Source organism: Octodon degus, unplaced genomic scaffold, assembly GCF_000260255.1.
Source record: "Octodon degus isolate 3935 unplaced genomic scaffold, OctDeg1.0 scaffold00119, whole genome shotgun sequence".
Classification (NCBI taxonomy): Eukaryota; Metazoa; Chordata; class Mammalia; order Rodentia; family Octodontidae; genus Octodon; species Octodon degus.
Genome location: NW_004524695.1, coordinates 1,823,694 through 1,836,717, shown reverse-complemented (window position 1 = coordinate 1,836,717; position 13,024 = coordinate 1,823,694). Strand labels below are relative to the sequence as shown.

Genomic DNA, 13,024 nt, shown 5'->3' with positions numbered 1-13,024 from the left:
ACAGTATTTATAAGTTTTAAAGTGAAAATTTGAATTTAAAAAAATTGAACTGAGAAGGCTCTGAGGAAAGGGGTCCGCTGGCTACATTTTAGTGAAAGGGACAGGAAGCCCGTTACAGACGTTTGGAGCGTGGCTTGCATGCTAAGGCCCTGGCCGAAGAAAGGGCCTTCCCGGGAGGTGGCAGCGAAGCCGCGCTTGGCCTTTGTGGGAGAGGTTCCCTGGCCAGGCCCATGTACTCCCGCTAATGTCCCCCTGGTTATTTATTTATTTATTATTTAAACTTTGCAAGAAAACCTTTTTTCTTCAAGGTCAAAAAACATGTCCTGAATAGAAAATCTCCTCCTAGGAGATGTCTCTGTCGTTTCTGTTGTTTGCTTTCTTCTGTTGACAAAAACTGGCGTTTGAAAATCTACTAAGTGTAGTTACCTAATTGTGCTTTGGGAATCTCAATCAAAGATGCTACTATTTAAGTTATGTTAAGAGCTGGTATCTAGTAAAGACAGGTGCTGGGACCAGGGCTCGGCCTGTATGCCTTTGACTTACCTCCCTGCTGCTGAAGAGTCCTGTTTGCCCGTCTTATGGGAGGCCACAGGATACTCCTCTGTGGCGCTCTGCGACCTGTAACCTGCTGGAAGTTAACTGACTTGTGCATGTTTATGCAGCTAGGAAGTAGCAGAAAAGAATTTAAATCCGTCTTCCTGATGCCCAAATCCCAGCAAGGAGGACCAATGGTTCTGGTTTCCTGGAGTGCAAACTTGCCTGTGCTCAACCCAGAAGTGCTGGTTCTCCTAGAAGCAGGCTGTGTCCTACCCTAGTGCTCGTCCACCAGGAGCCTGAGCGAGTGGACTTTCTGGTGCTGTTTCCTCCCGTCCTGCTAGAATTGGTGAGAAGCACTGCACGTCCTCTGGGGGCTTCAAATCTTAGGGCAGTTCACAGCCAGCCAGGGAACCTGGGTGCCTGAGTGGATTGGGATTCCCAGTACAGTAGAAATTTATCAGCTTAGTTTGCTTAGATAGCACAAGATGCACAGTTCTGCTTAGACCAGTAGCCTTTGTGTTTCTCACTGCCACTTCAAAATACCACTCTACAATTGTGTTTCCAAATGTGAAGTCCTACAACATGGTGGGGTGACTTCGGGTGATTTCCCGTATTTTCCTCCACCCTAGTGACCCTAGCTGACCACCAGACATGGGACCAGCCAGCACTACACTTGTGTGACTTCTCTGACTCCTTTTAAAGCCTGGGGTCCCTTCCAGATGTGTCTCCTTTTAAACAAATTATTTTAGCCTGTGTCCAATTTCCAAAAGACAGTGTGTACCTACCCCGCCTTTGAAATGCTTTTGAAGACAGGGAATTGACTGGGACAGTGTCGCAGATTGGGACCTCTGTTGCTATTAGGCAGGGGCACAGATGGTCACCTAGGGAACTTGATGTGTCTCTGTGTGGCCAACATGTGGGTCTCCACTCAGAGAGGAATTCATACAAACATGGGGATTTTTCTTATCATTTTGAGTGCACAGACCCAGTGACTACCCATCCATGACCCAAGGAGCACCACTGGGTGATGGCTGGAGAGGAAAGCGGGTCATCTGGTGTCCCTGGTTGGTTGAGGGGACATTGTTGTTAAGGGATGGAAAGGCAGGGCAGTGTGCATGCTGTTGATGGCTGCTCTGTGTCAGGTGTTTGGGTACATGCTTGGAAGTTAGTTTTAAAGACTTATTAATTAGACTCACACAGGGGACCTAGTAATCACATAATTACCCATGTGCTCATTTCTAAAACGGTGTCAAAGTTTCTCGTGCTTCTTTTTTTAGTTCATGTTTTATTCATGTTTCTCTGTGACTGTGTAAGGGATGCAATCCTCCTCCAGTGTGCGAGACTTCTTCCATGATGGGTGTTTGTTGTTGTTTTTTTCAAAAGATAGAAATAGGGGCTGGAGAGATGGCTCAGTGGTCTAAAGCACCTACTTAAAAAAAAAAAACAAGCTCGGCAAAGCATCAGGGACCTCGGTTCAATCCCCCAGCACCACATGCCAGCCAGCCCCGCCCCCTGGTGGGCTGAGCTGGCCACACACACACACACCCCTCTCTCTCTCTCTCTCTCTCTCTCTCTCTCTCTCTCTCTCTCTCTCTCTCTCATAAATTAACGAAAAAAAAAAAAAAAAAAAAAAAACAAAAGATAGAAATAAAATCCAGGCTCTGCCATGATTGCCATAGAGCACAGGCCAGGAGTGGAGGGCAGAGGGAGGGCAGGGGAGGCATGCACCAGGGACAGGAGGAGAGATTGGGCCAGATGGGGAAGGAGCAAGGAAGGCCGGGACAGCCACAGCAGAGAGGGGCCCAGGGGAAGAGTAGAGGAGCCACGAGGGGAGACACACAGGAAAAGCACTGCGGGTAGCAGTGGGGACACAAGGACTGGAGGATGTGACCAAGGCCAGCAGTGATCACACAGGCTTGCACGCAGACAGCAGACAGCCTCCGGTGCCCAGCATTCCTCCTCCTCCTGGTGATCCTTGCAGCCTTTCGCTTCTCCCCGTGGCTCTAGAGCTCTGTGATTGGTCGTTGTTTTCATGTGTGCAGATTACTGTGGGCTCTGGGCTCCTGGGAAGGTACGATTTGAGAGCTAGTGTCATTGGGACGCCATCTCAGGAGCAAGATCTGCATGTTCAAATCCCTGGTCTTTTGTGTGCTTTCTGGCTGACCTGCAGAGGTCATACTATGTGGCGCCTCCACTTCCTCATCTTAAGTGGGGTGCGGTGAGGATCAGTCGAGGTGGTGTGTGCAGACCTATGAAAGAGTGCACACCACGAGAATTGGGTGGGAGCTGTAGGATCAGTTCTCACAGTTCAGTGTACTTTTCTGAACCCTGGAGAGCCAACCAGTTCCTGCCTGGGGCTTTGGCCCGGGGCCGCCCTGACACTCAGGAGGGGAGAAGGAGGGGGAGGAGGGGAGGAGGGGAGGAGGGGAGGAGGAGACTGTACTGGAGTAGGGAGGGGCAGGCTTGGTCCTGCTCTGCTGCGCTGAGCTGGCTGCAGGATGAGTTTCTTTGGACTTGCTCTCAGCCTCTAGACTTGGGGTTTTACTTAGGAGGTCTTGACCGGGTAATCTTGGGACCTTTCTGGCATGTAAGTTAGGACTTTATTTCTATACAGAGGTTTTGTGGACTTGAGATTCTTGGAAAGATTGGGGATTGATTGATTATACAGGGTTCTGGAAGAAAGAAGTGCGTGCGTGTGTGATGTGTTGCTTTGTAAATAATGAAGAGGGAGAGAGGCTTCTGTGACCAGGTTGGTGATGATGTCTTTTGAGCAGTGATACTGTGAGTTATTAAGTCGCATGCAGTCCTCTCTCTAGTCCGGCTGTACTTCCCACACTTCCTGACTTTGCAGCACTCATTGCTGGAAAGTCTCTAGTACCCAAGGCTGTCGTGGGAGAAAGGAACTTTGCTAAGGAGACAAGGAACAGTTTGGTTCCCTGTGTAATGTGATACTCGAACCCAGACACCTACAGATGTCTTTGCTGTCAGAAGTCATTTGTTAGGGGGATTTCTGGGCATGTTATCTCCATGGTGGAGCAGTGAAAATGGGGCCAGGTCAGAGCCCATCTTTGAGGATTGCTGTGACTGTGGCTTTAGAGTGCAGGATCTGGACCTGGCTGGGTCCCTCTGTGCCCTTCCCTCCACCTTTCCCACTTGCTCAGCCTTACGCTCCCCAGCCATAGTAGGGAGCTGCCCTGTGTCATCTGATTCATGAGCAGTGACTTGAGTTGTCCCCTGCAGTGGTGACCTGTGATCACTCAGGTATTTTTTAGGGAAAACCAACTTGGGGTTTGGGAGACTGTGGAAAGGTACAGAGGCAGCCCCCGAGGCTCCCTCATTGATTTACCCTCTGTGCTAGGACTGGAAGTTCTGCCTTTGGGTTGGGGCTAGGTAAAAGCTTTGCCAACTTGGACAAGTCCTCTAGCACCTGGGACCCCTCACTCAGTTCCTGGGGTTCTGTTCAACTCTAGCATTCTTAGATTAGCATGAGAGTCTCCTTGCTACATACGCTTAATGACATGAAAGTTCTTTGGGAAACGAAAAGGCCGATCTCCTGAGGACTTGAGAAGCATGGGAGTCTTCTTTGATTCCGAAGTCCAGGGCAAACACCAGGACCTAGGCTGCAGACTGGCAGTTTCGACCCTGAGGGCGGGCTACAAGCAACTGTTCAACTCCAGACATCAAATTCAGCCTCTTCGTATCCCAGGGACTTCACTTGGACCAAACAGCACTCTAGACACGTGGGTCCCCAAGGCCAAACACATGTCACTAGCTGAGTGTCAGAAAGGGAATTTCTACGAATATTATCTATGACTCAGAGAGTCATAGCTGAAGATAGAAGGGGAAGCTGTCTTGGAATGCGGCCTGCTTTTGCCGCCTGTGCATTACAGAAATGTTACCAGCTGAAGTTCTGAGAGTGGAAAACAGGAGGGCGGATGTGGGTGGTAGCTGTCATTGGAGGGGTGTGAGTGATTGATTGGCTTTTTCATTGTGTTTGCTGTTGATAGAATGGGGCTCGTGTCTGGATGAGTATATATTTGTATTTTAATCCTATAGAGACCTGTTGTGCTCACTCAGCTGAAATAACCTATTGGTCCTTGGGGTTCACTAATTTCTCTTGAGATTGCAGGGATGCTCAGGGCAGACCAATTCTATGAGGACGGTGAGCCATCACAGGTCAATTCTTACATGGCAGGAGCCCAGCTGTGTCATGACAGTGGTGGTGGCACATGCTGCAGCAGTGACCCTGAAGCTTTTTTTTATTTTTTATTTTTTTTTTTGCGGAACGGGGGATTGAACTCAGGTCCTTGCGCTTGCCAGGGAAGCACTTATTCCACTGAGTCATCTCCCCGGCCACCCTGAAGCTTTTAAGGCTTCCATTTCACTAGGTCTTGTGTATCACCCCAGGGCCACCAGGCCCACTGTGTGCCTATGGTGACACTGCCGCTTCTTTTTTGCAGGTGCTCACGTCATGCCGGGCCTTCCTGCTGACCGCGCGTATCCCCACCAAGGTAAGTGGCCGAGCACCCTCCTTATGCACCACACTCTCTCCCGCTCTCCCACACTCTGCCGCTCTCATACTCTCTCGCAGTCACTCACACACATTCCCCCCTCACACGCACTCCCACACTCACCCATGCACACACTCAAAAAATACCCCAGCACAACACACACCCTACAGGCCTCCCTGTATGTCCCCTGCCACCTGTGAAAAGGGACAAGGCATTGCTTAGTCTCTTTAGTGCTCTTTTCAACAACTGTCACGAGGTTCCCCTCACTCCACAGCACCCATTAAAATTAGAACCAAGCATGCATGAATTAGGCAGAGCAATGTCTTTGTTATGGTTACCAGAAGGGCCAAACAATTTTGTACAGTACGGGCTGAGTGGCAGCATTTAAAAGCTGTTGGTAAGTTACATTGATGGATTTTTTTTTTTTTTTTTGTATTTTAGGACAGGGTCTACAGGATGTCACTGCATAGATCGGACTCGCAGTGATCCTCCTGTTTATAGCCTTCCAAGTGCTGGGATTATAGGCATATGCCACCATGCCCTGTCTCAATCGCCACTTCAGCATGCCCTGGGAGTGGGGCCAGCATGGCAGGCTTGAGGATTGAACTCCTGGTCTCTGAATCTGCCTAAGTAGGCACTTGAATCTGCTGAGCTATTTGGCCAGCCCTAGTAACACTGATTGAGAGCTCTTTTAGTAAAGAATCCTTAAAATCTTATGAGAACCATGAGCTGGGTCCTACCATTTTTTCCTATTTTACAGATGAGGAAACTGAGGCCAAGGAAGGTCAGGTAACTCACCCAAGACCATACTTCACTAGCAAGCGACAGATATAGGACCCTGGTAAAGGCAGCCTGGCTGCGACGTGCCTGCTTAACCACATTGTCCATATTAGAACTCCATGAGCTGTTGGCCAGGTGTATGGACAGGACGCTGTCCTGTGGTGCACAGTAGCCCTGATGGACAGTTACTATGCAGAAGGAGTCACAAGTCAGGAGTGGGGGAAGCAGTTGGTCCCCCATGTCCTACCCTCCCTACTTTCCTGAGCTGGACCTCCTGGCCTACCTCATGCTGAGGGAGCAGGCACGAATTAGGCTCTGCTTCTGTAGTTACCGAGCTCAGATGCTTGGACTACAGTGCTATTTGCTCTTTTTCTTAGTCTTTTTGGCTTCTTAAAATTTAACTTTTACTCAACACTGTTTTCTCTTCCCCTCTTGTACTGGGGATTGAACCCAGGGCCTTTGCACTGAGGTATATCTCAGGCTTTTGTTTGGTTTTTATTTCAAGACAGGATCTCGCTAAGTTGCCTGCTCCTGGCTCAAGTCTGTGACCCTACTTTCTCAGCGCCCCAGAGTGCTAGGATGACAGATACAGCACTGTAGCCCCTGCTTTGTGCATACATGCTTGTGTGCTGCATAGCGATTACTCTGGACCTGGGGTCTGATGATATCCTAGACAATATTAGGGTGCCCAGTGCCTTTGTCTTCCCAGGACACACACATTTTTAACTCTAATGTAATTTCTTCAAGGGAAAAGACATTTAGGCCCAGGCCTTTTGATGATATAAAATGAATGTTTATAATATCATATAAATGAAATCCATCATCCAGGAAGTGAAGTTGGCCCAAACCACCTATAATTAGAATACCGAGAGGGAGGATGGCAGGAATGAATTTAGCATTATCCAGTATGTGAAACATTGATTACAGAAGGCAATTCTGTGGGGTGGAGGAAATGGCCAAGGCCTCTAAACTTAGCTTAAAGTATTCTGGTGAGAGATGTACTGCCTTTCTGGAAGGATGTGGCTGTCCTGCCAGGTGGCCCTATTCTGTCCCCTTCTTGATCCAGCCCCAAACAAAGGCCTGGCTCCACAGTGGTAGTTATAACATTTCACACCATGCTGGCCAGGACAATTTGAACATTGTTTCTGGTGTTGTGAGCACCCTATGTCAGAGGAGACTTTCTCCCACTGTGCTCTGCTGGATTCCACATGTCCCTGAGTCTTGGGTGAGAAGTAAGGCCTGTGCCAGTGGACATCCGCCTTCTGGGAAAAGAAGTATATTCAGAAAAAGAATATAAAATAAGCACTGGTATGACTTAGGTATCTTCTCTTTTTGGGGGAGGCAGTGTTACATGTTTTTATTTTGTATAAAAATCGTATAAAATTAAGGGGGGGGGAATTGTATAAAATTAAGCATGTTCTCTTTCCAATCTTAGCATGTATGTGAGATGGGCCACATATGTTGTCAGAGTCACAGGAAGAGCTGCACATCATGATGATTAATCACAAGCATATACCTGGATGAAGAAATAGAGTTTTGCTATCAACCCCACCTCCCCAAGCCCCAGTTTTGCTTCCTGGGGCTGGATAAGTATCAGATCAGGAAGAGATTTGCAGGCAACATGGGCGGAAGGATCTCTTGATGCCCACCAGACGGAGGTTAGGCAGTTTGGGAGTCATGGGGGTGCTAGGGCATGGGACTGGGGGTGGGGGTGCCAGAGGAGACTGTGAGGGCAGGGAATGAGGTCCGAAGACGGCAGGCTCCTAGGTCTGGCTGCAGGCTGAGGCTTGGGCTGTAGGATAGCAGGAATTGAGTCCAGATGTGCTCTGCTGCCTGGGTGGTCAACATCTTGCTGCGGGTCTGGTGGGGGAGCTTTCGGTAGATGTGGTTAGCTCTTTCCTGTTATCTAATCAGTCAATAATTGAACTGCTGATCTGACTTAAAATATTGTCAGATCTTCATGAAGCCAGCATCTGTCTCAGCTTCCTAACTAATCTCCTTGCCTTCTCTTGTCTGTATACTTGATCTAGTAGTGTTCTTTGATCTGTTTTGGGGGTGAGGTGGAGTTGGGGAGGATCAATGATGGGGACTGGGAGCAAAGGCCTGGTAACAAGCCATGGCTGAGATCAGAAGAGCATGCTTCAAGCCCTATGTGGTACCTTTTACGCTACCTTAGGGGGACTCCCTTCTACGGTAGTAATAGTAATAGTAATAGTAATAGTAATAGTAATAGTAATAGTAATAGTAATAGTAACAGTAACCTGGGACCAGACTGATCCCAGGCTCAGCCACGCATTGCTTATTGATCGCCAATACTGTGGGTTCTATTCCTTTTAGTTTCTACCTCATCTGAGTTCTTTCAGTGTTTCTATGCCTTTGAAAATTCTTTTCTTCTTCCCAAATTTCTGTGCCAGGCCTTGCTGCTTAACAAACTTGAAGTTGTTCTTCAGGGCCTTGTGCAAGTGCCACCAGTCCTTCCTGGCTGTCACTGAAACCCCACGGGTGCAGTAGAAGCATCTTTGTTGACTTCCAGATAATCTCCCTGGGCCTGCTCGATCAAGGTGCCTGCCCCTATCCCTGGCTCTGCCCACTGATGCCAGCTGTGTGGCCACAGCAGTTAGGCTATAAGCGTGAACACCTGCGTGCACCTGTGCCTTACCTGTTGGGTTGATGCTTGTGAGGCTCATTTCCAAACCTGTTGATGACAGTTAAAATTACAGTATCAGATGTTTCTTTATGCAGCAATCTGAGTGAAAAAAAGTGTATTTGAAATATTAAATGGTGATAAAAGCAAATTACTTAGAAAAATTGCTATATAATCTTTAAGGATCAGACAGTGGTCTAGGGTGGGGATAAGAGAAGATAATCTGGAAGACTTCTTCCCTCAGTTGCTGTGTCTCACAGTTCTGCCAGCATTCCTAGAGGCTTGAGTTGGGGGTAGAGCTTACAGAGAGCGGTCCTCTGAGGCCAGCCTGGGTGCTCATCCTGTTTATGTTGGGGCTGTGATTCATATGTCTCCCTGCTGGGCAGCTTGAATCACCAGTGCTGCATGCATGGCTGTCCCCTTGGGCAGGACAGAACAGTCCCATTGGGTGCTACAAGCTGTTCTGTGGGACAGTCATGCATGTATCACCAGTGGTTCAAGCCAGCTGGAATGTGTTAACTCAAAAACTTGGACACTGTGTTGAAGAATGCTTAATGAAAACATGTTATAAGTTGAAAATGCATTAAAGCATATGACTTCAGGTTGAAGAGATAGCTCAGCAGTGTAAGCACCTGCCTGGCAAATGTAAGTACCTGATTTCAATCCCTGGTACTGCATGCTGTGCCGGCCCCAAAACTGAGCATGGTGGCACACACTTGGAATCCTGGCACTGGGGAGGCTGAGACAGGAGGGTCACTATGAGTCTGAGCTGTGTAGTGAGACCCTGTACCAAATAAATAAAGGAATATTAAAACATATGGCTTCAGAGCTGCAGGTAATGGTTGGAGGATGAGACGTATGTCCATTCTTCCCAGGTTCTAATGTACACACAGTGGGCTCTCGAGGGTCTGTGAACTAACCAACGGAGGCATGGAGGAGTTGTTTTCTTTCTGTTTCCACTCTCTGGAAATAGGAACTCAGGGACTGTCTCCTATAAGATGTATCCTGCCGGTGGTCCGTGTGCACCCTGCTGCCAAGGAGCACAGCCAGGGCCTACATGGCTGTAGTTCTGGAGGTGCTCTTGGGCCATTGTTGCTAGTATCCCTCTTTATATTTCTTCATCTGTCTGCAGATGCCATGGATGTGGATTAAAAAAGTTTTGTCTATCCATTTTCTTGCCATCATCTCCTGGATGGTTCAGTTTATCAACTATTTTCTATTGCATTTATAAAGTACTAGGTATTATTAATAATAAAATATATGGCTTTTTTTTTTCCCCTTGAATTGTGTGTTTTAAATCCTCTTTACAGGCCTCTGTTTCCCCTACAGCTCGAGTTGACCTTCAGTTACCTAGAGATCCACGGCGTCATGTGCACCAGGCCAGCACAGGTGAGTGTGGGTGACTGATACCTGCCGGTGCCAGCTCATGCCATCCTGAGTTCCTGAAGCCGCACGATGAGTGTGTTTTGGTTTCTCCATTTTTCTCCGCAGTACAGGGATTTCACCCATGGCTTTCTCACTGAGCTGCATCCTCTGATCTCTTTAAAGTTTTTATTTTGAGACAGTGTTTTACAAAGTTAGCCAGACTAGACTCAGAGCCACAGTCCTTCTGCCTCAGTTGGCCAGACTGCTAGAATATGGGCGTGAGACACATATGCAGCTCTGGCTTAGGTATTAAATATTTCTTAAGACAAAGCAGAATAAGAAGATGAGGATATAAGGATTTTAAGACTGAGAGACATAAGGAGAACACAGAACTGTAAAGAACAAATTAGCTCTTATGTTAGTTGCCATTAGAATATGAAAATATTCTACCTCTGAGCTACACTCCAGGCTGATACAACAGATTTTAACACTAAAATTTAAAGCTATCATACTTAGTACTCTATAATTTCATTCTTAATGATAGAGTGGTAATTTTAATATTTTGATGCTAAAAATGTTGATTTTGTAAAAAATCAGCTTTTGTGAGCTATAACTAAGAGTAGTAAAGCGTGAAATGTCATAGCTTTTGCTTAGGTCTGCCGATAGGTCACTTACAGCGGTTACCTTGTCCCCCTTAGTAAGCTCCTGCCATGCAGACCTCTGCTTTCTGTTGCTATAGTTTGCATTTCCTAAAATTTTATATGGTTGAAGTCCTGCTGCAGACACTGTCCTGTCTGGCCTCTTTCATTCACTCAGTTATATTAGAACTGATTTGTGGCAGCTTTTAGTAGTTCAGTCCTTCATATTGCTGAATGGGCTCCATTATATCACTCTGGTTCAGCTTCTTTATCCTTTCGCTTGGTGATGGACATTCCGGTTGCTTCCAGGTTTGACAATGGGAAATAAGGCTGCTATGGATATTCATATACAAATTTTTAATTAGAAATATGATTTCATCTCCCATGGGTAAATGCCAAGGAGTGGGGTAGCGGTGTCTCAGTTATTTCCTCATTGTTTAGACAGAATACCCAACACCCACAAGTTAAAGGAGAAAAGGCTTGACTCACAGTTTTTATAGGTTTCAGTTTATGGTCAGCTGACAGAGCAGGGAAACATGGCTAAGGAGGAGCAGTCTACAGCAGGTTGGGCAGGAAACAGCAGCAGCAGCAGCAGCAGCAGTGAGCCTTTCTTTCCCTTTTCATTCCATCCAGGCTACAAGCCTATTGGTTGGTGCCACCCACACCCACTATCTTCTGTCTTTAGTAAATCCGCTGTACACCAAGAACAGTGCTAATCCAACCAGTAGGCACATGCATAACCTTTGGAAGAACTACCAATTTGTTTCTCAAAGCAGGTCAAACCCTTTTTGTAAAGTGTTTTAGTTCCACTACCTCATTCCTAGCACTGATACATATGGTCAGTCTTTTTACTTTTAGCAGTTTGGCCATTGCCAGGGCTGGGTGTGTAGCTTAATGGCAGAGCACTTGCTTCACACATGCGAAGCCCTGCACCACAAAGGAAAGGGGAAACGTGAACAGAAACAGCAGCCACTCTAGTAGGTGTATGATGGGCATGTGTAGTGCTTTCTCACTGTGCCTTATTTTGTATTTCCCTCATGATTAAGTATATTGCATCTTTTTATCAGTATACCCCCCACGAGCTTCTTTTGTGTGGTAACATTTAAAGCTTTCTCCATCTTACAAATGGGATTGTTTGTAGTCTTACTGAGTTTTCAGAGGTTTTAAAAACTAGATTCAGGATAGAAATCATTTTAGAGCTGTGTGTTATATGTTTTCATACATGGTCCATTTTGAACTAACTTTTTATGTAGGAAACAATGTTTGGGTCTAAATTGTATTTTGTTTTTTAGTCATTTACAATACTAAGAATTAAACATTGATACTGAGCTACATCCTTAACACTTTTAAAATTTTTTATTTGGAATAAGGGTTTTTTTTGTTTTGTTTTGTTTTGGTTCCTCGAATGCCTTCAGGGCACTTTTGGCCAGCGGGAGAGTTGTGAGGTTTGAACTCCAGTAACCTGAGGCTGACAGCTTTGTGGAAGCAGCCACTTAAAGGACTGAGTTAGGGCCAGGCCCCCCAAAATTTTTTATTTGGAGACGATGTCTCACTAAATTGCTAGATAATCCAGGCTGGGCTTGAATTTATTACTCTTCCACCTCAGCCTCAGAGTTCTGGGATTATAGTCATGAACCACCACATCTGGCTAGATGGTTTTAGTTCTGTATGGTACACCCACTTGTCCCTGTGCCGTTTGTTTGCTGTTGTTGCGCCCGTGAGCTGGTTTTCTTCTTTGTGGAAAATTGTGTGTCCGTGTGAGTGTGGGTGCATTTCTGCCTACTCAGGAATCAATGTCTGAGTCCCGCCCCCGTGGTCTAGTTGTCCATCTCTGCTTCCACCTTCCCCTGGCAGTGACCGTGGCTTCAAGGTAAGACTTGAAATCAGATTCTTGCTCTGACTTTTATTGTTTGGTTTTATTTTAGTTTTGAACACGGAAGTGTGTGTGTGGTTTGTTGGCATTGTTTCTAAAAGAAGCTGTCAACACTGACACTACGAATCCTTGGAACTTCACTACAGTTCATTTTAGAGCTGTGCTTTATCCTGCGTGTTTATCATTCTCCAAAACCTGGAGTTTGGAGGGGGGGAAATCCCAGCAACATATGTTTGCCCAAATGGTGGAACTGATTAATGCCGGCATGAATGATTGCTTATAAGTGGCTGGCCTAAATTTGGGGGTGTCTGGCTTGGAGTGGGAGAAGAATGCGATAATGAGGTGGTAATGTGAAGGCCGAGTCCAGGATGTGGCTTGACTGTGGTAGTTCATGGCGAGAAAGAATACCATGGAGCGAAAGAATACCATGGAGCAGGACTGACTTTTCCTCATGGCTGCTGGGATTGCTCTGATCACACATTGTATTCCTGTCCCTTCTGTGTCCATTCCCCAGTTTGGTGGGATTCTCTGTCTCTTTCCCTCTGTCTATCTGTCTATCTGTCTGCCTGTGCACCCCCCCCCTCTCTGTTTGGTGGAATTCTCTGTGTCTGTCTGTCTGTCTGTCTGTCTGTCTCTCTCTCTCTCTCTCTCTCTCTCTCTCTCTCTCTCTCTCTCT

General features: G+C 46.7%; 1 protein-coding gene across 1 annotated transcript in view; it reads left to right on the top strand.

The window, feature by feature from the left end:
• Positions 1–13,024, top strand: part of Carmil1 (capping protein regulator and myosin 1 linker 1) — a 310,075-nt gene that overhangs the window by 117,652 nt on the left and 179,399 nt on the right. The window contains exons 3-4 of the mRNA XM_004640140.2: positions 4,998–5,048; positions 9,802–9,861. Of these exons, the coding sequence (XP_004640197.1) occupies positions 4,998–5,048; positions 9,802–9,861 (111 nt within the window). The remainder of the gene's footprint in view (positions 1–4,997; positions 5,049–9,801; positions 9,862–13,024) is intronic.